Here is a 23,156-nt window from a genome sequence, read left to right as displayed (position 1 = left end):
ATGTTCATGCTGCCGATCTGGTTCGTGTCTTTCATTTGGCCCATCCTGGTCGGCCTGGGGGCTCTGGTGAGGGTTCGGTGACCCCTCCTCAAGGGGGGGGTACTGTTGTGAATTCTGTGGTCAAGCTCCCTCCTGTGGTCATGAGTGGTACTTCGGCTGGTTCTGTCTATGAGCTTCCTCTGGTGGATGTGAGTGGGGCTGCGGCTTCTGAGTTTCCTTCCTCAGGTGACGAGGTTAAGTCGTTAGGTGCTGCTCTATTTAACTCCACCTAGTTCTTTGTTCCTTGCCTCCAGTCAATGTTCCAGTATTGGTCTTGCTCTTTCCTGGATCGTTCTTGTGGCCTGTCTGCCCTGCATAAGCTAAGTTCTGCTTGTGTTACTTTTGTTTGCTATTTTTTCTGTCCAGCTTGCTATATTGGTTTTTCTTGCTTGCTGGAAGCTCTGGGACGCAGAGGGAGCACCTCCGTGCCGTTAGTCGGTACGGAGGGTCTTTTTGCGCCCTCTGCGTGGTTGTTTGTAGGTTTTTGTGCTGACCGCAAAGCTATCTTTACTATCCTCGGTCTATTCAGTAAGTCGGGCCTCACTTTGCTAAAACCTATTTCATCTCTGTGTTTGTATTTTCATCTTTACTCACAGTCATTATATGTGGGAGGCTGCCTTTTCCTTTGGGGAATTTCTCTGAGGCAAGGTAGGCTTATTTTTCTATCTTCAGGGCTAGCTAGTTTCTCAGGCTGTGCCCGAGGCGCCTAGGTCTGGTCAGGAGCGCTCCACGGCTACCTCTAGTGTGGTGTGATAGGATTAGGGATTGCGGTCAGCAGAGTTCCCACGTCTCAGAGCTCGTCCTATGTTATTAGTAACTATCAGGTCACTTTGTGTGCTCTTAACCACCAGGTCCATTGTGTTTCTGAACCACCAGTTCATAACAACCCCCTCCCACACACATACAGTAAATACCCCCTCACACACATTAAATACCGCCCACAAACACAATAAATACCCCAACACACAGTAAATACCCCCTTCCGCACACACACACAGTAAATACCCACCTCCATACACACAGTAATTACCCCACCCCACACACAGTAAATACCCCCCACACACAGCAAATACCCCGCTACACTAAATACACCACCACTCAGTAATAACTACCAAGTAAATACCCCCCTCCTATCTTCGGTGTCTTCAGCTCCACTAATGTGGAGCACTTACCACCCATCTTCACCTCTGCAGCGCCAGCGGTCAGAGCTTCAATTGTACTCATGTCTGTTAGACTCGAGTACTATTGAACACTGGGAGCTGGCGCTCTGCAGCTTCTCTGTACTGGCCGTCAGCTTGACAGCCGGCTCAGAGAACTGCCGACTCCCTGCCCAGGGGCAGCAGAATGCAGCCACCAGGGAAGACAGTTAGGACTGCTGCATTAGGCAGCCCAACATCCCCACCCTAGATACACCTATGCCCATATTGACCATCTATATAGCATATGAATTTTTAAGGACACCTTTTCACTTTTAACATTGGATACAGTATTTGGTCATGGACGTCTTGAAATGTTGATGTATAAATACAGATGGCACATGGTTCTCACACAGATGTAAAATACAGAAACATGAATGAAAATAATTGGAGCTTTCTGAATAAAAATTTGACACATTTTCATATGTTCAACTGACCCAGGTCTTAGGTTTATGTGCAGATCACATCCATGTTTTGTGAGGACAATGAAAGCTTCATTCATCAGTAATTGCCACCTAACCTAGTGTGCATCTATCAATGTCTTTAGTTTGGAAATTATCATTCCTTTAGTTACTACTTATGAGTAAAGGAAATATTTTGTTTATTTGTTTTAGGGACTTACAGAATTTGACTTGGAATGTTTCAAAAAATTTGGAAAAATATGGGGGTAGGTGAAAAATGTAACATGTGAATGAAAGTGATTAATGCAGTGCCTTGCGAAAGTATTCGTCTCCCTGGAACTTTTCAACCTTTTCCCACATATCGTGCTTCAAACATAAAGATACCAAATGTAAATTTTTGGTGAAGAATCAACAACAAGTGGAACACAATTGTGAAGATGAACGAAATTTATTGGTTATTTTAAATTTTTGTGGAAAATCAAAAACTGAAAAGTGGGGCGTGCAATATTATTCGGCCCGTTCACTTTCAGTGCAGCAAACTCACTCCAGAAGTTCATTGTGGATCTCTGAATGATCCAATGTTGTCCTAAATGCCTAATGATGATAAATATAATCCACCTGTGTGTAATCAAGTCTCCGTATAAATGCACCTGCTCTGTAATAGTCTCAGGGTTCTGTTTGAAGCGCAGAGAGCATCATGAAGACCAAGGAACACAACAGGCACGTCCATGATACTGTTGTGGAGAAGCCAGATTTAGATACCAAATAATTTCAAAAACTTTAAACATCCCAAGGAGCGCTGTGTAAGCGATCATATTGAAATGGAAGGAGTATCACAACTGCAAATCTACCAAGACCCGGCCGTCCCTCTAACTTTTCATCTCAAACAAGGAGAAGACTGATCAGAGATGCAACCAAGAGGCCCATGATCACTCTGGATGAACTGCAGAGATCTACAGCCGATGTGGGACAGTCTGTCCAGAGGGCAACAATCAGTCATACACTGCACAAATCTGGCCTTTATGGAAGAGTGGCTAGAAGAAAGCCATTTATCAAAGATATCCATAAAAAGTATTGTTTAAAGTTTGCAAAAAGCCACCTGGGAGACACACCAAACATGTGGAAGAAGGTGCTCTGGTCAGATGAAACCAAAATCAAACTTTTTGGCAACAATGCCAAACAATATATTTGGCGTAAAGGCAACACAGCTCATCACCCTGAACACACCATCCCCACTGTCAAACATAGTGATGGCAGCATCATGGTTGGCCTGCTTTTCTTCAGCAGGGACAGGGAAGATGGTTAAAATTAATGGGAAGATGGATGGAGCCAAATACAGGACCATTTTTGAAGAAAACCTATTGGAGTCTGCGAAAGACCTGAGACTGGGACGGAGATTTGTCTTCCAACAAGACAATTATCCCAAACATAAAGCAATATCTACAATGGAATGGTTCACAAATAAATGTATCCAGGTGTTAGAATGGCCAAGTTAAAGTCCAGACCTCAATCCAATCAAGAATCTGTGGAAAGAGCTGAAAACTGTTGTTCACAAACGATCTCCATCAAACCTCACTGAGCTCGAGCTTTTTGCCAAGGAAGAATGGGCAAGAATTTCAGTCTCTTTATGTACAAAACTGATTGAGACATACCCCAAGCGACTTGCAGCTGTAATCACAGCAAAAGGTGGCGCAACAAAGTATTAAATTAAAAGGGACAAATAATATTGCACGCCCCACTTTTCAGTTTTTGATTTTCCACAAAAATTTAAAATAACCAATAAATTTAGTTCAACTTCACATCTGTGTTCCACTTGTTGCTGATTCTTCACCAAAAATTTACATTTGGTATCTTTATGTTTGAAGCATGATATGTGCGAAAAGGTTGAAAAGTTCCAGGGAGCCGAATACTTTCGCAAGGCACTGTATATACTGGAAATTTAATTTATATATAATCTCATCACTGACGTACACGGATGAGACTGTTCAATTTTTACTTGATAAATGTAAGCAGTCATCTAGTGCCTATAGTGCCGGTCTCACTATATATCTGAACCCATCTGTTTTCTGATCCAGGTTCTTTGATGGGAGACAGCCGGTGCTGGCAGTAATGGACCCCGCAATCATTAAGTCTATCCTAGTTAAGGATTGCTATACTATATTTACCAACAGAAGGGTGAGTTCAAATCCTGGCATGATATTGTATATAGCTGGTAATTCTTGTTATTTATATTAATTAAAAAATTGCTTCTTTTCAGAATTTTGGCCTTAATGGCCCTCTAGAATCTGCTGTGTTAGTTGCGGCTGATGATCAATGGAAAAGGATACGGACAGTGTTGTCACCAACCTTCACCAGTGGTAAACTTAAGCAGGTAAAATATGTAGATAGATCATAATATATAAAGTATATTGCATATACTGCTCACTGGAAGCAGAGTAGGCTCCCAGTTATCTGACAAATCTAGGTCCATGAAAAAAACAAAACAATTCCCATGTGAAAAAATGCTGTCTTTTTTCGCACTGCTTTTTTGCTGCAGGTGTATGCACCAAAATATTCAATTACAATCTTCTATGAGTACTGCATTTTTGCTGCTTTTTTAGTGCTTTTGCCTTTTTATCTGATGCATTTTAGTGCAGACATGATACATTTTTAACATTTTTTTAGCACAGAAACACTAGGATTTGGCACTTAAAATACCTGCATTTTTTTTCAATTTTTTTCTCATGATCCCAATAGAAAAAAACATTAAAAAAATGTACAGTGGCCATGAGATTTTATGAAATCCCAACCACCTTTTGCTTTGTTAAATGCAGCACATTTTCTGCATAAACAATGAGGCATTTACACTGCACTGGAATATGGCCTAAATTGTCAGAATAAGAATGGACAGTCCATTCTCTTTATTTACCAATATGCTACTTCATCTTTTAACTTGCTTACCAAAAACTCTGAAGGATGCTGTATCCTTACAAAAGAACTATACAGTGGGTACGAAAAGTATTCAGACCCCTTTACAATTTTCTCTCTTTGTTTTATTGCAGCCATTTGGTAAACTCAAAACAGTTCTTTTTTTTTCACATTAATGTACACTCTGCACCCCATCTTGACTGAAAAAGAACAGAAATGTAGTATTTTTTGCAAATTTATTAAAAAAAGAAAAACTGAAATATCACATGGTCATAAGTATTCAGACCCTTTGCTCAGTATTGAGTAGACACACCTTTTGAGCTAGTAAAGCCATGAGTCTTCTTGGGAATGATGCAACAAGTTTTTCACACCTGGATTTGGGGATCCTCTGCCATTCTTCCTTGCAGATCCTCTCCAGTTCTGTCAGGTTGGACAGTGAACATTGCTGGACAACCATTTTCAGGTCTCTCCAGAGATGCTCAATTGGGTTTAGGTCAGGGCTCTGGCTGGCCAAGTCAAAAATGGTCACACAATTATTCTGATGCCACTCCTTTGTTATTTTATTATTTGTTATTTTAGCTGTGTGCTTAGGGTCATTGATTTGTTGGAAGGTGAACCTTTGGACAAGTCTGAGGTCCAGAGCACTCTGGAAGAGGTTTTCATCCAGGATATCTCTCCACTTGGCCGCATTCATGTTTCCTTCATTGACAACCAGTTGCCCTGTCCCGGCAGCTGAAAAACACCCCCGTAGCATGATGCTGCCACCACCACCATGTTTCACTGTTGGGATTGCATTGGGCAAGTGATGAGCAGTGCCTGGATTTCTCCACACATACCACTTAGAATTGTCACCAAACAGGTCTATCTGCATCTCATCAGACCAGAGAATTTTATTTCTTATAGTCTGGGAGACCTTCATATGTTTTTAAGCAAACTGTATGTGGGCTTTCATATGTCTTGCACTGAGGAGAGGCTTCTGTCGGGCCACTCTGCCACTGTGCTCTTAGGAACCTTGAGTACTGCAAAAAATCTGATGTATCCTTGGCCAGATCTGTGCCTTGCTACAATTCTGTCTCTGAGCTCCTTGGCCAGTTCCTTTGACCTCATGATTCTCATTCAGTCTGACATGCACTGTGAGCTGTGAGGTCTTATATAGAGAGGTGTGTGCCTTTCCAAATCAAGTCCTATCAGTTTAAACACAGCTGGACTCCAATGAAGGAGTAGAACCATCTCAAGGAGGATCACAAGGAAATGGACAGCATGTGACTTAAATATGAGTGTCTGAGCAAAGCGTTCGAATACTTATGACCGTGTGATATTTCAGTTTTACTTTTTTATTAAATTTGCAAAAATGTCTACATTTCTGTTTTTTTTTTCAAGTTAAGATGGAGTGCAGAGTCTACATTAATGAGAAAAAATGAACTTTTTTTTAATTTACCAAATGGTTGCAATGAAACAAAGAGTAAAAAATTTAAAGGGGTCTAAATACTTTCTGTACCAACTGTATGAACCACAGTTTCACTGACATGCTTGAAAACATAGAGTTCTCCTACCCATTTCCTTACATACATCAAATTTATTGCCAATCTCTACTGCCTGCTCTTACATATGCATATATATCTATATACAGTGGGGCAAAAAAGTATTTAGTCAGTCAGCAATAGTGCAAGTTCCACCACTTAAAAAGATGAGAGGCGTCTGTAATTTACATCATAGGTAGACCTCAACTATGGGAGACAAACTGAGAAAAAAAAATCCAGAAAATCACATTGTCTGTTTTTTTAACATTTTATTTGCATATTATGGTGGAAAATAAGTATTTGGTCAGAAACAAAATTTCATCTCAATACTTTGTAATATATCCTTTGTTGGCAATGACAGAGGTCAAACGTTTTCTGTAAGTCTTCACAAGGTTGCCACACACTGTTGTTGGTATGTTGGCCCATTCCTCCATGCAGATCTCCTCTAGAGCAGTGATGTTTTTGGCTTGTCGCTTGGCAACACGGACTTTCAGCTCCCTCCAAAGGTTTTCTATAGGGTTGAGATCTGGAGACTGGCTAGGACACTCCAGGACCTTGAAATGCTTCTTACGAAGCCACTCCTTCGTTGCCCTGGCGGTGTGCTTTGGATCATTGTCATGTTGAAAGACCCAGCCACGTTTCATCTTCAATGCCCTTGCTGATGGAAAGAGGTTTGCACTCAAAATCTCACGATACATGGCCCCATTCATTCTTTCATGTACCCGGATCAGTCGTCCTGGCCCCTTTGCAGAGAAACAGCCCCAAAGCATGATGTTTCCACCACCATGCTTTACAGTAGGTATGGTGTTTGATGGATGCAACTCAGTATTCTTTTTCCTCCAAACACGACAAGTTGTGTTTCCACCAAACAGTTCCAGTTTGGTTTCATCAGACCATAGGACATTCTCCCAAAACTCCTCTGGATCATCCAAATGCTCTCTAGCAAACTTCAGATGGGCCCGGACATGTACTGGCTTAAGCAGTGGGACACGTCTGGCACTGCAGGATCTGAGTCCATGGTGGCGTAGTGTGTTACTTATGGTAGGCCTTGTTACATTGGTCCCAGCTCTCTGCAGTTCATTCACTAGGTCCCCCCGCGTGGTTCTGGGATTTTTGCTCACCGTTCTTGTGATCATTCTGACCCCACGGGGTGGGATTTTGCGTGGAGCCCCAGATCGAGGGAGATTATCAGTGGTCTTGTATGTCTTCCATTTTCTAATTATTGCTCCCACTGTTGATTTCTTCACTCCAAGCTGGTTGGCTATTGCAGATTCAGTCTTCCCAGCCTGGTGCAGGGCTACAATTTTGTTTCTGGTGTCCTTTGACAGCTCTTTGGTCTTCACCATAGTGGAGTTTGGAGTCAGGCTGTTTGAGGGTGTGCACAGGTGTCTTTTTATACTGATAACAAGTTTAAACAGGTGCCATTACTACAGGTAATGAGTGGAGGAAAGAGGAGACTCTTAAAGAAGAAGTTACAGGTCTGTGAGAGACAGAAATCTTGATTGTTTGTTTCTGACCAAATACTTATTTTCCACCATAATATGCAAAAAAAATGATAAAAAAACAGACAATGTGATTTTCTGGATTTTTTTTTCTCAGTTTGTCTCCCATAGTTGAGGTCTACCTATGATGTAAATTACAGACGCCTCTCATCTTTTTAAGTGGTGGAACTTGCACTATTGCTGACTGACTAAATACTTTTTTGCCCCACTGTATATATATTACATATATAGTCCTGTACAAAGAGCCTTCTTTCTTCAGAGAGGACAGTAACTCTAGTGCCATTTAATGGATGTAGTTATCCTAAAAGTCATTTTGTACCCTTTAACCCCTTCATGACCCAGCCTATTTTGACCTTAAAGACCTTGCCGTTTTTTGCAATTCTGACCAGTGTCCCTTTATGAGGTAATAACTCAGGAACGCTTCAACGGATCCTAGCGGTTCTGAGATTGTTTTTTCGTGACATATTGGGCTTCATGTTAGTGGTAAATTTAGGTCAATAAATTCTGCGTTTATTTGTGATAAAAACGGAAATTTGGCGAAAATTTTGAAAATTTTGCAATTTTCACATTTTGAATTTTTATTCTGTTAAACCAGAGAGATATGTGACACAAAATAGTTAATAAATAACATTTCCCACATGTTTACTTTACATCAGCTCAATTTTGGAAACAAAATTTTTTTTTGTTAGGAAGTTATAAGGGTTAAAATTTGACCAGCGATTTGTCATTTTTACAACGAAATTTACAAAACCATTTTTTTTAGGGACCACCTCACATTTGAAGTCAGTTTGAAGGGTCTATATGGCTGAAAATACCCAAAAGTGACACCATTCTAAAAACTGCACCCCTCAAGGTACTCAAAACCACATTCAAGAAGTTTATTAACCCTTCAGGTGCTTCACAGCAGCAGAAGCAACATGGAAGGAAAAAATGAACATTTAACTTTTTAGTCACAAAAATTATCTTTTAGCAACAATTTTTTTATTTTCCCAATGGTAAAAGGAGAAACTGAACCACGAAAGTTGTTGTCCAATTTGTCCTGAGTACGCTGATATCTCATATGTGGGGGTAAACCACTGTTTGGGCGCACGGCAGGGCTTGGAATAGAAGGAGCGCCATTTGACTTTTTGAATCAAAAATTGGCTCCACTCTTTAGCGGACATCATGTCACGTTTGGAAAGCCCCCGTGTGCCTAAAAATTGGAGCTCCCCCACAAGTGACCCCATTTTGGAAACTAGACATCCCAAGGAACTTATCTAGATGCATAGTGAGCACTTTGAACCCCCAGGTGCTTCACAAATTGATCCGTAAAAATGAAAAAGTACTTTTTTTTCACAAAAAAATTCTTTTAGCCTCAATTTTTTCATTTTCACATGGGCAACAGGATAAAATGGATCATAAAATGTGTTGGGCAATTTCTCCTGAGTACACCAATACCTCACATGTGGGGGTAAACCACTGTTTGGGCACATGGTAAGGCTCGGAAGGGAAGGAGAGCCATTTGACTTTTTGAATGAAAAATTATTTCCATCGTTAGCGGACACCATGTCGCGTTTGGATAGCTCCTGTGTGCCTAAACATTGGCGCTCCCCCACAAGTGACCCCATTTTGGAAACTAGACCCCCCAAGGAACTTATTTAGATGCCTAGTGAGCACTTTAAACCCTCAGGTGCTTCACAAATTGATCTGTAAAAATGAAAAAGTACTTTTTTTTCACAAAAAAATTATTTTCGCCTCAATTTTTTCATTTTCACATGGGCAGTAGGATAAAATGGATCATAAAATTTGTTGGGCAATTTCTCCCGAGTACGTCGATACCTCATATGTGGGGGTAAACCACTGTTTGGGCACTCGGCAGGGCTCGGAAGGGAAGGCGCGCCATTTGACTTTTTGAATGGAAAATTAGCTCCAATTGTTAGCGGACACCATGTCGCATTTGGAGAGCCCCTGTGTGCCTAAACATTGGAGCTCCCCCACAAGTGACCCCATTTTGGAAACTAGACCCCCCAAGGAACTTATCTAGATGCATATTGAGCACTTTAAACCCCCAGGTGCTTCACAGAAGTTTATAACGCAGAGCCATGAAAATAAAAAATAAAAATTATTTTCTCAAAAATGATCTTTTAGCCTGCAATTTCCTATTTTGCCAAGGATAATAGGAGAAATTGGACCCCAAATATTGTTGTCCAGTTTGTCCTGAGTATGCTGATACCCCATATGTGGGGGTAAACCACTGTTTGGGCGCACGGCAGGGCTCGGAAGGGATGGCACGCCATTTGGCTTTTTAAATGGAAAATTAGCTCCAATCATTAGCGGACACCATGTCACGTTTGGAGAGCCCCTGTGTGCCTAAACATTGGAGATCCCCCAGAAATGACACCATTTTGGAAACTAGACCCCCAAAGGAACTAATCTAGATGTGTGGTGAGGACTTTGAACCCCCAAGTGCTTCACAGAAGTTTATAACGCAGAGCCATGAAAATAAAAAAAAAAAATTATTTTCTCAAAAATGATCTTTTAGCCTGCAATTTATTATTTTCCCAAGAGTAACAGGAGAAATTTGACCCCAAAAGTTGTTGTCCAGTTTCTCCTGAGTACGCTGATACCCCATATGTGGGGGTAAACCACTGTTTTGGCACATGCCGAGGCTCGGAAGTGAAGTAGTGATGTTTTGAAATGCAGACTTTGATGGAATGCTCTGTGGGCGTCACGTTGCGTTTGCAGAGCCCCTGATGTGGCTTAACAGTAGAAACCCCCCACAAGTGACCCCATTTTGGAAACTAGACCCTGAAAGGAACTTATCTAGATGTGTGGTGAGCACTTTGAACCCCCAAGCGCTTCATAGAAGTTTATAATGCAGAGCCGTGAAAATAATAAATACGTTTTCTTTCCTCAAAAATAATTATTTAGCCCAGAATTTTTTATTTTCCCAAGGGTTACAGGAGAAATTGGACCCCAAACGTTGTTGTCCAGTTTCTCCTGAGTACGCTGATACCCCATGAGTGGGGGTAAACCACTGTTTGGGCACACGTCGGGGCTCAGAAGGGAAGTAGTGACTTTTGAAATGCAGACTTTGATGGAATGGTCTATGGGTGTCACGTTGCGTTTGCAGAGCCCCTGGTGTGCCTAAACAGTAGAAACCCCCACAAGTGACCCCATTTTAGAAACTAGACCCCCCAAGGAACTTATCTAGATATGTGGTGAGCACTTTGAACCCCCAAGTGCTTCACAGACGTTTACAACGCAGAGCCGTGAAAATAAAAAATCATTTTTCTTTCCTCAAAAATTATGTTTTAGCAAGCATTTTTTTAGATTCACAAGGGTAACAGGAGAAATTGGACCCCAGTAATTGTTGCGCAGTTTGTCCTGAGTATGCTGGTATCCCATATGTGGGGGTAAACCACTGTTTGGGCACACTTCAGGGCTCGGAAGTGAGGGAGCACCATTTGACTTTTTGAATACGAGATTGGCTGGAATCAATGGTGGCGCCATGTTGCGTTTGGAGACCCCTGATGTGCCTAAACAGTGGTAACCCCTCAATTCTACCTCCAACACTAACCCCAACACACCCCTAACCCTAATCCCAACTGTAGCCATAACCCTAATCACAACCCTAACCACAACCCTAATTCCAACCCTAACCCTAAGGCTATGTGCCCACGTTGCGGATTCGTGTGAGATATTTCCGCACCATTTTTGAAAAATCCGCGGGTAAAAGGCACTGCGTTTTACCTGCGGATTTTCCGCGGATTTCCAGTGTTTTTTGTGCGGATTTCACCTGCGGATTCCTATTGAGGAACAGGTGTAAAACGCTGCGGAATCCGCACAAAGAATTGACATGCTGCGGAAAATACAACGCAGCGTTTCCGCGCTGTATTTTCCGCACCATGGGCACAGCGGATTTGGTTTTTCATATGTTTACATGGTACTGTAAACCTGATGGAACACTGCTGCGAATCCGCAGCCAAATCCGCACCGTGTGCACATAGCCTAATTCTAAAGGTATGTGCACACGCTGCGGAAAACGCTGCGGATCCGCAGCAGTTTCCCATGAGTTTACAGTTCAATGCAAACCTATGGAAAACAAAAATCGCTGTACACATGCTGCGGAAAAACTGCATGGAAACGCAGCGGTTTACATTCCGCAGCATGTCACTTCTTTCTGCGGATTCCGCAGCGGTTTTACAACTGCTCCAATAGAAAATCGCAGTTGTAAAACCGCAGTGAAATGCGCAGAAAAAAACGCGGTAAATCCGCCATAAATCCGCAACGGTTTAGCACTGCGGATTTATCAAATCCGCAGTGGAAAAATCCGCAGAGGACAAGAATACGTGTGCACATACCGAAACCCTAACCCTACCCCTAGCCCTAACCCTAGCCCTAACCCTACCCCTAACCCTACCCCTAGCCCTAACCCTAGCCCTAACCCTACCCCTAACCCTACCCCTAACCCTATTCTAACATTAGTGGTAAAAAAAAATTTCTTTATTTTTTTATTGTCCCTACCTATGGGGGTGACAAAGGGGGGGGTCATTTATTATTTTTTTTATTTTGATCACTGAGATAGATTATATCTCAGTGATCAAAATGCACTTTGGAACGAATCTGCCGGCCGGCAGATTCGGCGGGCGCACTGCGCATGCGCCCGCCATTTTGGAAGATGGCGGCGCCCAGGGAGAAGACGGACGGGACCCCGGCTGGATCGGTAAGTATGATGGGGTGGGGGGGACCACGGGGGGGGGGGGGATCGGAGCACGGGGGGGGGAATCGGAGCGCGGGAGGGGTGGAACGGAGCACGGGGGGGCTGGAATGGAGCACGGGGGGGCTGGAACGGAGCACGGGGGGGTGGAACGGAGCACCGGGGGGGTGGATCAGAGTGCAGGGGGGGTGATTGGAGCACGGGGGGGTGATTGGAGCACTGGGGGAGCGGACAAGAGCACGGGGGGGAGCGGAGCACTGGACGGGGGGGAGCGGAGCACTGGACGGAGGGGAGCCGGAGCAGTGTACCGGCCAGATCGGGGGGCTGGGGGGGCGATCGGTGGGGTGGGGTGGGGGCACATTAGTATTTCCAGCCATGGCCGATGATATTTCAGCATCGGCCATGGCTGGATTGTAATATTTCACCAGTTATAATAGGTGAAATATTACAAATCGCTCTGATTGGCAGTTTCACTTTCAACAGCCAATCAGAGCGATCGTAGCCACGAGGGGGTGAAGCCACCCCCCCTGGGCTAAACTACCACTCCCCCTGTCCCTGCAGATCGGGTGAAATGGGAGTTAACCCTTTCACCCGGCCTGCAGGGACGCGATCTTTCCATGACGCCTCATAGGCGTCATGGGTCGGATTGGCACCGACTTTCATGACGCCTACGTGGCGTCAAAGGTCGGGAAGGGGTTAACAAGCCTTGCCAAATGACCTAGAATAAGTAGCCTCATGAGACACTGCATTTGCAGACATGTATTTTGTGATGTTTGTCACTCATCAGTGCAAAGCAAGGAGTCTGATATATAGCTGGGTGAGAAGCCTCTGACAAGTGATCTAATGTAATAAGTTTGTCCTTGTGGAGCATGACAAGTTGGTGTAGGGAGACTAATAGGCCATGCAATGCCATGAATTTAAATATGCAAATAACCTCTTCAGAGAATTGGATCTCCCCACAAGGAGAGACATTACACCTTGAAGCCAATGTCCGAGTCCTCTCAGCCAATAAAAACAGACCACCTGCTTGGTACTGATGATGGGCAAACATCCCTAAACATGTATCTGCAAATATAGATTCTGGTTTGGCCTCTAACCCTAAGTCATGTGGCAAGGCTGGTTAAAGGGTAGTTATTGACTTTTATAATTAATATAATCAATATAATATAATATAATATATATTAATATATATAAATACATTTATGCCTAAAAAGAACAAAAGTATTCTAGGACTGACACCTTTTTTGCCTAACCAGAAAATTATATTTGCTGGATTCTAGAGCACAGAAACTCCTTCATCAGGCTGGTTTACAAATGAATGACTGAGTTAAGAGCACAACAAGATTACTACATCCAATAGGTAGAACTAGAATTCTAGACATCTTCTAATCTAAAGATGCTATTTGCGTATTTATATTACCAGAGGGGCATTGCATAGTCTATAAGTCTCCTTACGCCGACTTCTCATTCTCCACAAAGACAGACTTTACCCCTTAGAGCCAATATAGAGCCCAAAAAGTTACACTGATAAAAATAAAGTGTAAAAAATCTAGACTGTGTTCACATCTCTGTTGGAAGCCTGTAAAAATTCAATTAAAAAAAGCCAGAAAAAATAGTGCAATATGCTAAGGATTGAGCATTGTCATTTTTTTGTTTTTTAATTCCTATGTGGGATGGGAATTATTAATTTTTCAACATACCCTATGTATACCTAATATTCTCTCATCATCCTTACAGATGTTTCCGATAATCAAGGAATACGGAGAACTTTTAGTAAAGAATATTCATAAGAAAATTGCTAACAAAGAATCTTTAAATATGAAGGAGTAAGTACATAGTTTTATTACAATGTATATGAGCTGCAGCACAGCTGTTACCATATCTTCAGGACAGATTCCTGTATATAAGCTACATGGAAAACATTCCTTCTAGTTTGGCTGCCTAGCTAGGACCATATGCCACATATTAATTCAGACAAGAAATGCACCATCGTCAAAAATACCAGATTTATTTTTGCCTATAAATATATCTGGATACTCAAAAAATTTGATTCACAAAATGATCGTGTGCACTAGAAACCTGTGAAAAGCTGTCTAGGGAGGTCAAAATGGTCATTGTCTTCTTAGGCCGGGATCACACACAGCGAGATACGGCCGAGTCTCGCAGGTTAAAAACAAGCTCTGGCACCGGCACTCCGGAGCGGAGCGTGCGGCCGCACAGTAATACATGGAGCCGCACGCTCCGCTCTGGAGTGCTGGTGCCAGAGCTTGTTTCTAATCTGCGAGACTCGGCCGTATTTTTGATTCTTATCTTGCATTTTCCACTAGAGTAGATGAAAAACTGTTAGTGGAAGCATGGATATTAAGTTGATACATGGGGGTCTTGGGTTTATTAAGCTCAGACTGCTATTTTGCCATTTTGTCATTTCAGCATCTTTGGAAGCTACAGCATGGACATTGTCCTGAGCACATCATTCAGTGTGAATGTGGATTCATTGAACAATCCAAATGATCCATTTGTGACCAATGGAAGAAAACTTTTCACCTTCTCCTTTCTTAACCCTTTGTTCTTAATAACAGGTAAGTACTAGTAAGATCTATTAAGATCCTGCTATGACGGAATCACTGACTGTGTGGATCAGGGAAATGCTGTAGATATAGTATATCTTGACTTCAGCAAAGCATTTGACAAAGTATGTCATACCATCCTAATTCAAAAAATGACTAAGTATGGAATTGACAAGGCAACTGTTAGGTGAATTCATAACTGGCTTAATGATTGGAGCCAAAGTGTGGCCATAAATGACTGCACATCCAGTTGGAAGAATGTCTCAAGTGGGGTACCACAGGGCTCTGTCCTGGCATCAGTGTTGTTCATCATCTTTATCAATGATTTAGATGAAGGAATTGAAGGTAAACTGATTAAATTTGCTGATGACACAAAACTAGGAGGGATATCTAATAATCGAGAAGAGAGAGAGAGAATTCAAAAACATCTAAACAGACTGGAACTGTGGGCAGCAGCTAATGGAATGGTTTTTGTAAAAATGAGAAATGCAAAGTCCCACATCTGAGCATGAAAAATGAACCATGCAGATACAAAATTGGAGAAATAGGGCTAAGCAACAGCACGTAAAAAAGACTTGAGTATACTAATACATCACAGACTGAGCATGAGTCAATAGTTTGATGCATGTAAAGAAGCTGCGGAGACACCATCACGTGTTTCTCGACGCAAGCAGTGAATAGCCAGGCCTTTCCCCGGGAAGGAACAACCACGGGAAGGGCAGCATCCTATGAAGGAAAGCCACCTATGCCAAGCATGGTATCCATCCACAGACAGCTGTTTCGGGGTTTTTGCCCCTCATCAGTGTGGAGTAGGAATCTGGCTATTAGGAGCAGTGCCTAGTAAAAAGGCTATAAAGGCACAGATGATTGGCCTCGGGGAGACCAAAACATCCAACACCGCGGAGACACCATCACGTGTTTCTCAACGCAGTGATTCCAGAACACTGCCCCCATCCCTTATGGGAAATATGCAGATGCATGTAAAGAAGCTGCGGAGACACCATCACGTGTTTCTTGACGCAAGCAGTGAATAGCCAGGCCTTTCCCCGGGAAGGAACAACCACGGGAAGGGCAGCATCCTATGAAGGAAAGCCACCTATGCCAAGCATGGTATCCATCCACAGACAGCTGTTTCGGGGTTTTTGCCCCTCATCAGTGTGGAGTAGGAATCTGGCTATTAGGAGCAGTGCCTAGTAAAAAGGCTATAAAGGCACAGATGATTGGCCTCGGGGAGACCAAAACATCCAACACCGCGGAGACACCATCACGTGTTTCTCAACGCAGTGATTCCAGAACACTGCCCCCATCCCTTATGGGAAATATGCAGATGCATGTAAAGAAGCTGCGGAGACACCATCACGTGTTTCTCGACGCAAGCAGTGAATAGCCAGGCCTTTCCCCGGGAAGGAACAACCACGGGAAGGGCAGCATCCTATGAAGGAAAGCCACCTATGCCAAGCAACAGCTGTCTGTGGATGGATACCAGGCTTCCTTCCTCAGGTGTGAGGTTAGGTCGTTAGGTGCTGCTCTATTTAACTCCACCTAGTGCTTTGATCCTGGCCTCCAGTCAATGTTCTTGTATTGGTCTTGCTTCCTCCTAGATCGTTCCTGTGGCCTGTCTATCCTGCATAAGCTAAGTTTTGCTTGTGTTATTTTTTGTTTGCTATTTTTTCTGTCCAGCTTGCTATATTGGTTTTTCTTGCTTGCTGGAAGCTCTGAGACGCAAAGGGAGCACCTCCGTACCGTTAGTCGGTGCGGAGGGTCTTTTTGCCCCCTCTGCGTGGTTGTTTGTAGGTTTTTGTGTTGACCGCAAAGCTATCTTTCCTATCCTCGGTCTATTCTGTAGATTTTAAGAAAAAAAAGTTTGTATGAAAAAAAATAACAGTGATGTTCAGTACACTAATGCTCTACCCATGAAGTTACTCGGAGCTAACTATTCTTTTTTTTTTTTTCAAAAGAAAAATGAACATCACTGCGACGTGCGCTCCCCTACTGCACTAGCTATAAATTTACTCAGCAATAACTATTCTTTTTTTATGAAAGAAAAATGGATGTCACTAACACTGTGATGTATGCTCCCCTAATGCATTAGCTAAGATGTTACCTGGCGTTAACAATTCTTTTTCAAAAGAAAAATGCTACAGCAGCGTTCGCTGGAGAGAAGGAACGAAAAATCAAGGTGTTTTTTTTTGTGTTAAAAATAAAGTTTGTGGGTCACCTCCCGCCTCCCATCCCCTGTGCGCCCGCCCGCTTGCCAAGAAATACTCACCCAGCTCCTGCGATGTATGATTTTTTGTTTGCTATTTTTTCTGTCCAGCTTGCTATATTGGTTTTTCTTGCTTGCTGGAAGCTCTGAGACGCAGAGGGAGCACCTCCGTACCGTTAGTCGGTGCGGAGGGTCTTTTTGCCCCTCTGCGTGGTTGTTTGTAGGTTTTTGTGTTGACCGCAAAGCTATCTTTCCTATCCTCGGTCTATTCAGTAAGTCGGGCCTCACTTTGCTAAATCTATTTCATCTCTGTGTTTGTATTTTCATCTTTACTCACAGTCATTATATGTGGGGGGCTGCCTTTTCCTTTGGGGAATTTCTCTGAGGCAAGGTAGGCTTATTTTTCTATCTTCAGGGCTAGTTAGTTTCTCAGGCTGTGCCGAGTTGCATAGGGAGCGTTAGGCGCAATCCACGGCTACCTCTAGTGTGGTGTGATAGGATTAGGGATTGCGGTCAGCAGAGTTTCCACGTCTCAGAGCTCGTCCTATGTTTTTGGTAATTGTCAGGTCACTTTGTGTGCTCTGAACTTCATTGTCCATTGTGGTTCTGAATTACCTGTTCATAACAGAGCATTATATGGGACTCCTGATTCAATATGGATATTCAAAAACACTTAACCTACTGATGTCTCAATTGATTTTACTTTTATTGGTATTTATTTTTATTTTTTAAATTTAACAGTAGCTGCTGCATTTTCCACCCTAGGCTTATACTCGAGTCATTAAGTTTTCCCAGATGTTGTGGCAAAATTAGGGGTCTCGGCTTATACTTGGGTCGGCTTATACTCGAGTAGATACGGTAATAAGAAGCATTTCCCACATGTCTACTTTACATCAGCGCAAGTTTTGAAACCTAATTTTTTTTTTTGTTAGGAAGTTAGAAGGGTAAAAGTTGACCAGCTATTTCTCAGTTTTCAAACTAAATTTACAAAACTAATTTTTTAGTGAACCCATCACATTTGAAGTGACTTTGATGGGTCTATATGACAGAAAATACCAAAAGTGACATTATTCTCACCCCTCAAGGTGCTCAAAACCACATTCAAGAAGTTTATTAACAATTCAGGTGCTTCAGAGGAATTAATGGAATGTGGAAGGAAAAAATGAACATTTTTATCCAAAATTTTACTTTAGACCCAATTTTTTTTTATTTCTACAAGAGTAGAAGGAGAAAATGGACCCCAACATCTTGGAAAATGTTGACCTGGTACGATTCGGTCATCATCAGTTTCAGAAGTACTGGGACCATCACCTTCCTGACAGCCAAACATTAGGGTCATGATGACTACCTCCTGAAACTGAAGGAAGGTCCCGGTATTGCTTGCAGATCAAAACTGCACAAAATCACTATACATTACCATCTCCACTATGTGCACGTAAATTTTTTTGTACCATACTTTAGCTTTTCTCATAGCACTGTATGGTTTGAGGACCTGATCTGAGAGATCTACACCTCCAAGTACTTAGTATAAATCCAGGACACAATCTGGCTTTGGGACTTGTGTTGTGGTACCTCGGACAGTGACAAACGTGCTGTTGTCACGGTGTATGGTGGTCAATATTAGGACATCCCTCTTGCCTTTATACTTGCATTGGTTTCTGCTGTCGCCCTTTCTCAGCAGTTGCTCAATTAGCGGCTTAGTGAGGCCTCTCTGATTTTTTCACTCACAACTGTACCTCTGAGAGAGAGGGTCTTGGAGAGTGGGATGCTGGTGTAAAAGTTATCAATATAGAAGTGATAACACTTATCCAGCAGTGGGTGCAGCAATTCCCACACAATTTTCCATCTTACTCCCAGGATAGGGTGGGTATTCAGGGGGGTCAATCTGGGTGTCCTACCCTTTGTAGACCCTAAATCTGAGGGTGTACCATCAGGTACTCTCGCACAGCTTGTACAGTTTAATTTCATACCTGGCCCTCTTACTGGACAGGTGTTGTCAGAATTTCAGCCTCCCTTTGAAATGAGAGATTCATCTATACAGATGTACCTTTGGGGGTTGTATGCCTCAGCAAATTTTCTGCTGAACTGTTCAACTACTGGCTGAATTTTATATAGACCATCAAAGTGGATCGTCTCGTGAGCACACTGTGCATTATCACTATAATGTAAATATTTTTGGATTGCTTCATGGCCATACAGATTACCGGTGTGCAGTAGAGTATATCGGTACTCAAATAATGCTGAATCTCTGGTTTTCTGACTATGCCCATATGCAGCACAATCTCTTAAAATGTTATAATTTCTGCTGAATTTACAGAAGTCCATCTGGCGTATGATAATGTGGGATTTTGGGTGAAAAATTGATGAGCATACAAATTTGTCTAGGCCACCATAAAATGTATTATTTCCTTGCTGAGAAAAAATTTCAGTGAGGCCTGTAACATCAAATTGGTTTCCTGGGCTGTCCATGAAATCCAGAATAACAGATTGAATACTGAATGGGTTGCCTGAGTCCTAGGGCGCCTCAACTAGATGAGGAAGAGGAGGGTCAAAAATAGAGGAATGTGGGATCTTCCTCTCTGCCTGAATCCGTGTTGGAGGGAAGCAAAGCATATGCACCATCTGGTGTGTAGCTTCTTTTTGAAGAATGGGCCATTTTTATTTTATACTTAAAACAATGGGAATGTGTGTGTAAGTGGTGCTTTTACACATGTATTGTGTGGGGCTTGTGTAAAGGGTACTATTTATTCTGAAAAGTAGAGAGAAAAAAGTAAAAGGGAACAATTTAGAAAAAAACATTTAGAAGGAAAAAAAATGAAAAATCTGTAGATTTTAAGAAAAAAAAGTTTGTATGAAAAAAAATAACAGTGATGTTCACTACACTAATGCTCTACCCATGAAGTTACTCGGAGCTAACTATTCTTTTTTTTTTTTCAAAAGAAAAATGAACATCACTGCGACGTGCGCTCCCCTACTGCACTAGCTATAAATTTACTCAGCAATAACTATTCTTTTTTTATGAAAGAAAAATGGATGTCACTAACACTGTGATGTATGCTCCCCTAATGCATTAGCTAAGATGTTACCTGGCGTTAACAATTCTTTTTCAAAAGAAAAATGCTACAGCAGCGTTCGCTGGAGAGAAGGAATGAAAAATCAAGGTGTTTTTTTTGTGTTAAAAATAAAGTTTGTGGGTCACCTCCCGCCTCCCATCCCCTGTGCGCCCGCCCGCTTGCCAAGAAATACTCACCCAGCTCCTGCGATGTATGCTCTCAGCGCCGGCAGCAGGTCCTGTGTGAGCGGTCACATGGTACCGCTCATTACAGTGATGAATATGCGCATATTCATCAGCACCAATCACAGCATGTTACAAGTATTTTTTTTGTAACTTTATTGTGACATCGCTGTGATTGGCTTGTCAGAATTGAAGAGATGGCATACTATTAGAGACAGCAGCCATCTGTATCGCACGGTGACCGGAAATACCGGCGTAGTATAAATACTTCACTTTGCGGGAATGCAGCTCCCGCAGAGCAGTATATATATGGCGCATTTCGGGAAGGGGTTAATACATGCCACAAACATTTAATTACAGACGGCATCTGACATGGCACTACTTTCTGATCAGCCATGTCACAACCATGGAGTTCTACTCCAAGGTCCCAATGTAGACCTCAACATCAAATGCATCCATCATCTCTATGTCCCCAAATAAGTCAGAAAAGGCCCATAGCTCCTAAAAATATGGACAATGAAATCCACTGTGATGACTGAATGATGCAGGTTCTGCTTTTTTTCTTACAGTTCTGTTTCCGTTCCTGATTCCTCTTTTGAAGAAACTGAATTTTTGTTTTCTTTCGAAGAGCGTCCTTGACTTTTTTCAAGATGCTATAACAAGCATTAAGAAAAGCAGGCAGAAAGGAGTTCACACAGTAAGTGAATGTTTAGCTCAACTGGGAAATATGTGAAGAGATTCTCTTGCAACCCCAGCCACCATATTTGAGTAATCAAAATTTGATGTTTTTCCGTTTTGAGCTCACACTGATTTTGAAATATCCATATTAAGAGAAAGGCAGGAGATAATATATCATACTGTAATATGTCAAGTCATAAAAGTAGTCACTAAATTGTCTGAGATATAGTACTATAGTGGAATGCAAAAGATTCCAAATATCGTATTTTGGAACTTTGCTTGCTCTGATCTTTTATCTGGTATTTCAGGATCGAGTAGATTTCCTACAACTCATGGTAGATGCTCAATCTAAAGACAACAGTACAGGAGAGTCAGATCATGGTTATAAAGGTATGAAGATTGATTTTCTGTAATATGCACTCCTCCACACAAAACACCAAGAATTATGGAAATAACAGGTTTGAAATACATGTTAATGATAAAAATAATGGAAACTATTTTCAAAACATCTTGATTTACTCAGAATCGTGTATGAGCACCACATGCAGAAATTCTCACTCTTACATGTCTTGGCTGCTGTCAGCAAGGTTATTAATGGTTTTGTGAGGTTTGGTCTGCCCCACTGAATGCACTTGGACACACAAATCATCAAGATTTGTGGCTGGCAGCTCTTTTTTGCTATTGCCGACCAATGCCATCCAAGATGTATAGAAAATAAGTTCGGACACGCTGCTGGTAGTGGTGACACATTTAGGCCACACAGGCTGCTCACAGTGACGTGAGCAAAATATGACATATTGGATTACGAGCAAGAAGTCCAGCTATATATGTTTCATTGACCTCTAAAAGGCAATCATGATGCAGAAAAAGACAGCACTGAAGGCTGGAATAGATTCTATCCTCTTGAGCAAGGAGTCACAATTTTTTCTTGTAAGCAATGATAGCCATAAAATGGTCTGGAATTCATGTTGGCAAGGTCATAAAGTGTTCTTCATGATGGAACACCATCTTGGTTCCACTCCTAAAATTATGGTGTGCAGTGGCAGAATGTATGTATGTATGGAATGGGCAGACAGACCCATCTAGTCTTCATTCCAGGAACACTTGCAGCTCGGCAGTATATTGATTTGGTGTTGAACCAATGATATGTCCATTTCACCAAAGTGTCCCAGGAGCCATTTTTGAACATGACAACGCCAGGTCACATGTTGCTTGTGCTGCTGTAGGCAAATGTGCTGCAGCATCTTTTGACTTCCATGGTTTGAGCATCTCTGGACTTGTATCTAATTGAACACAACAAGTACATCATTAGTCAGTAACTGCAAAGGGAGCTGCCAGCAGCAGATCTTGATAATTTGCTCAAATTAATTCAGTATCAGTTAAATAATTACATAGGTTGAAAAATGACCTAGGTCCGTCAAGTTCTACTTTTCTCCACCAATTGTACATTTTTTCACTAAATTAACTGTATTAATATATAGCATGTCAGAACATGTCTCAGACTATCAATAGTAACCTCATTGCTAACAACCAAGACGTGTAAGTGACTGTATGTCTACACGCAGTGCTCACATTAGAAAATAAACAAATTACGATGTTTTAAAAATGTTGTTTCCATTTCCATTTCTTTCATCATTTGCATATCATTAACATGTCTATTGACCATGTGATTTCCATAATTCCACGACTTTTCCTTCTTGGTTTTGCATTATGATAATGAGTGTGTAGAAAACATCTTTAACAATTAACCAGTGTGTTTTTACTTTTCTGTCTTTTTATTGACCAGTGTGAATACAACCCACTGTCTTTCACTTTAGTCTACTATCTAGGTGTCCTCAACTTAGTGCATAGGTCAGCAAATGTACATTTTTGTCTTTGATGACTGTTCGCCCACTCATATGCAAAATGATTGTATCAAACTTTATATTGTATTTATTTAATAGAATTGACAGACACTGAAATTATGGCTCAGGGGCTTATCTTCATTATGGCTGGTTATGAGACCACCAGCACTACACTCATGTTTCTGGCTTACAATTTGGCAACTCATCCAGATGTGCAAACCAAACTTCAGGAGGAAATTGACACCTTTCTCCCCAATAAGGTAACAGTGCTATGGAATAATGACATTAAATGGTGCAGTATTATACATAATGTTCAATGTCTTTTGGTGTATGAGAAGCTTAAGCCTTAAATAGAAAATCTA

At 41.9% G+C, this 23,156-nt stretch overlaps 1 protein-coding gene across 1 annotated transcript in view; it reads left to right on the top strand.

The window, feature by feature from the left end:
• Window positions 1-23,156, top strand: part of LOC138656929 (cytochrome P450 3A24-like) — a 60,754-nt gene that overhangs the window by 11,133 nt on the left and 26,465 nt on the right. Inside the window, exons 3-10 of the mRNA XM_069744281.1 lie at window positions 1,850-1,902; window positions 3,712-3,811; window positions 3,894-4,007; window positions 14,002-14,090; window positions 14,695-14,843; window positions 20,842-20,969; window positions 21,259-21,340; window positions 22,894-23,054. Coding sequence (XP_069600382.1) covers window positions 1,850-1,902; window positions 3,712-3,811; window positions 3,894-4,007; window positions 14,002-14,090; window positions 14,695-14,843; window positions 20,842-20,969; window positions 21,259-21,340; window positions 22,894-23,054 — 876 coding nt within the window. The remainder of the gene's footprint in view (window positions 1-1,849; window positions 1,903-3,711; window positions 3,812-3,893; window positions 4,008-14,001; window positions 14,091-14,694; window positions 14,844-20,841; window positions 20,970-21,258; window positions 21,341-22,893; window positions 23,055-23,156) is intronic.

This window comes from Ranitomeya imitator, chromosome 1 (genome assembly GCF_032444005.1).
Source record: "Ranitomeya imitator isolate aRanImi1 chromosome 1, aRanImi1.pri, whole genome shotgun sequence".
In the NCBI taxonomy this organism is placed as follows: Eukaryota; Metazoa; Chordata; class Amphibia; order Anura; family Dendrobatidae; genus Ranitomeya; species Ranitomeya imitator.
Note: the sequence above shows the minus strand (reverse complement) of the source record. Positions and strands in the feature narration are given on the sequence as shown.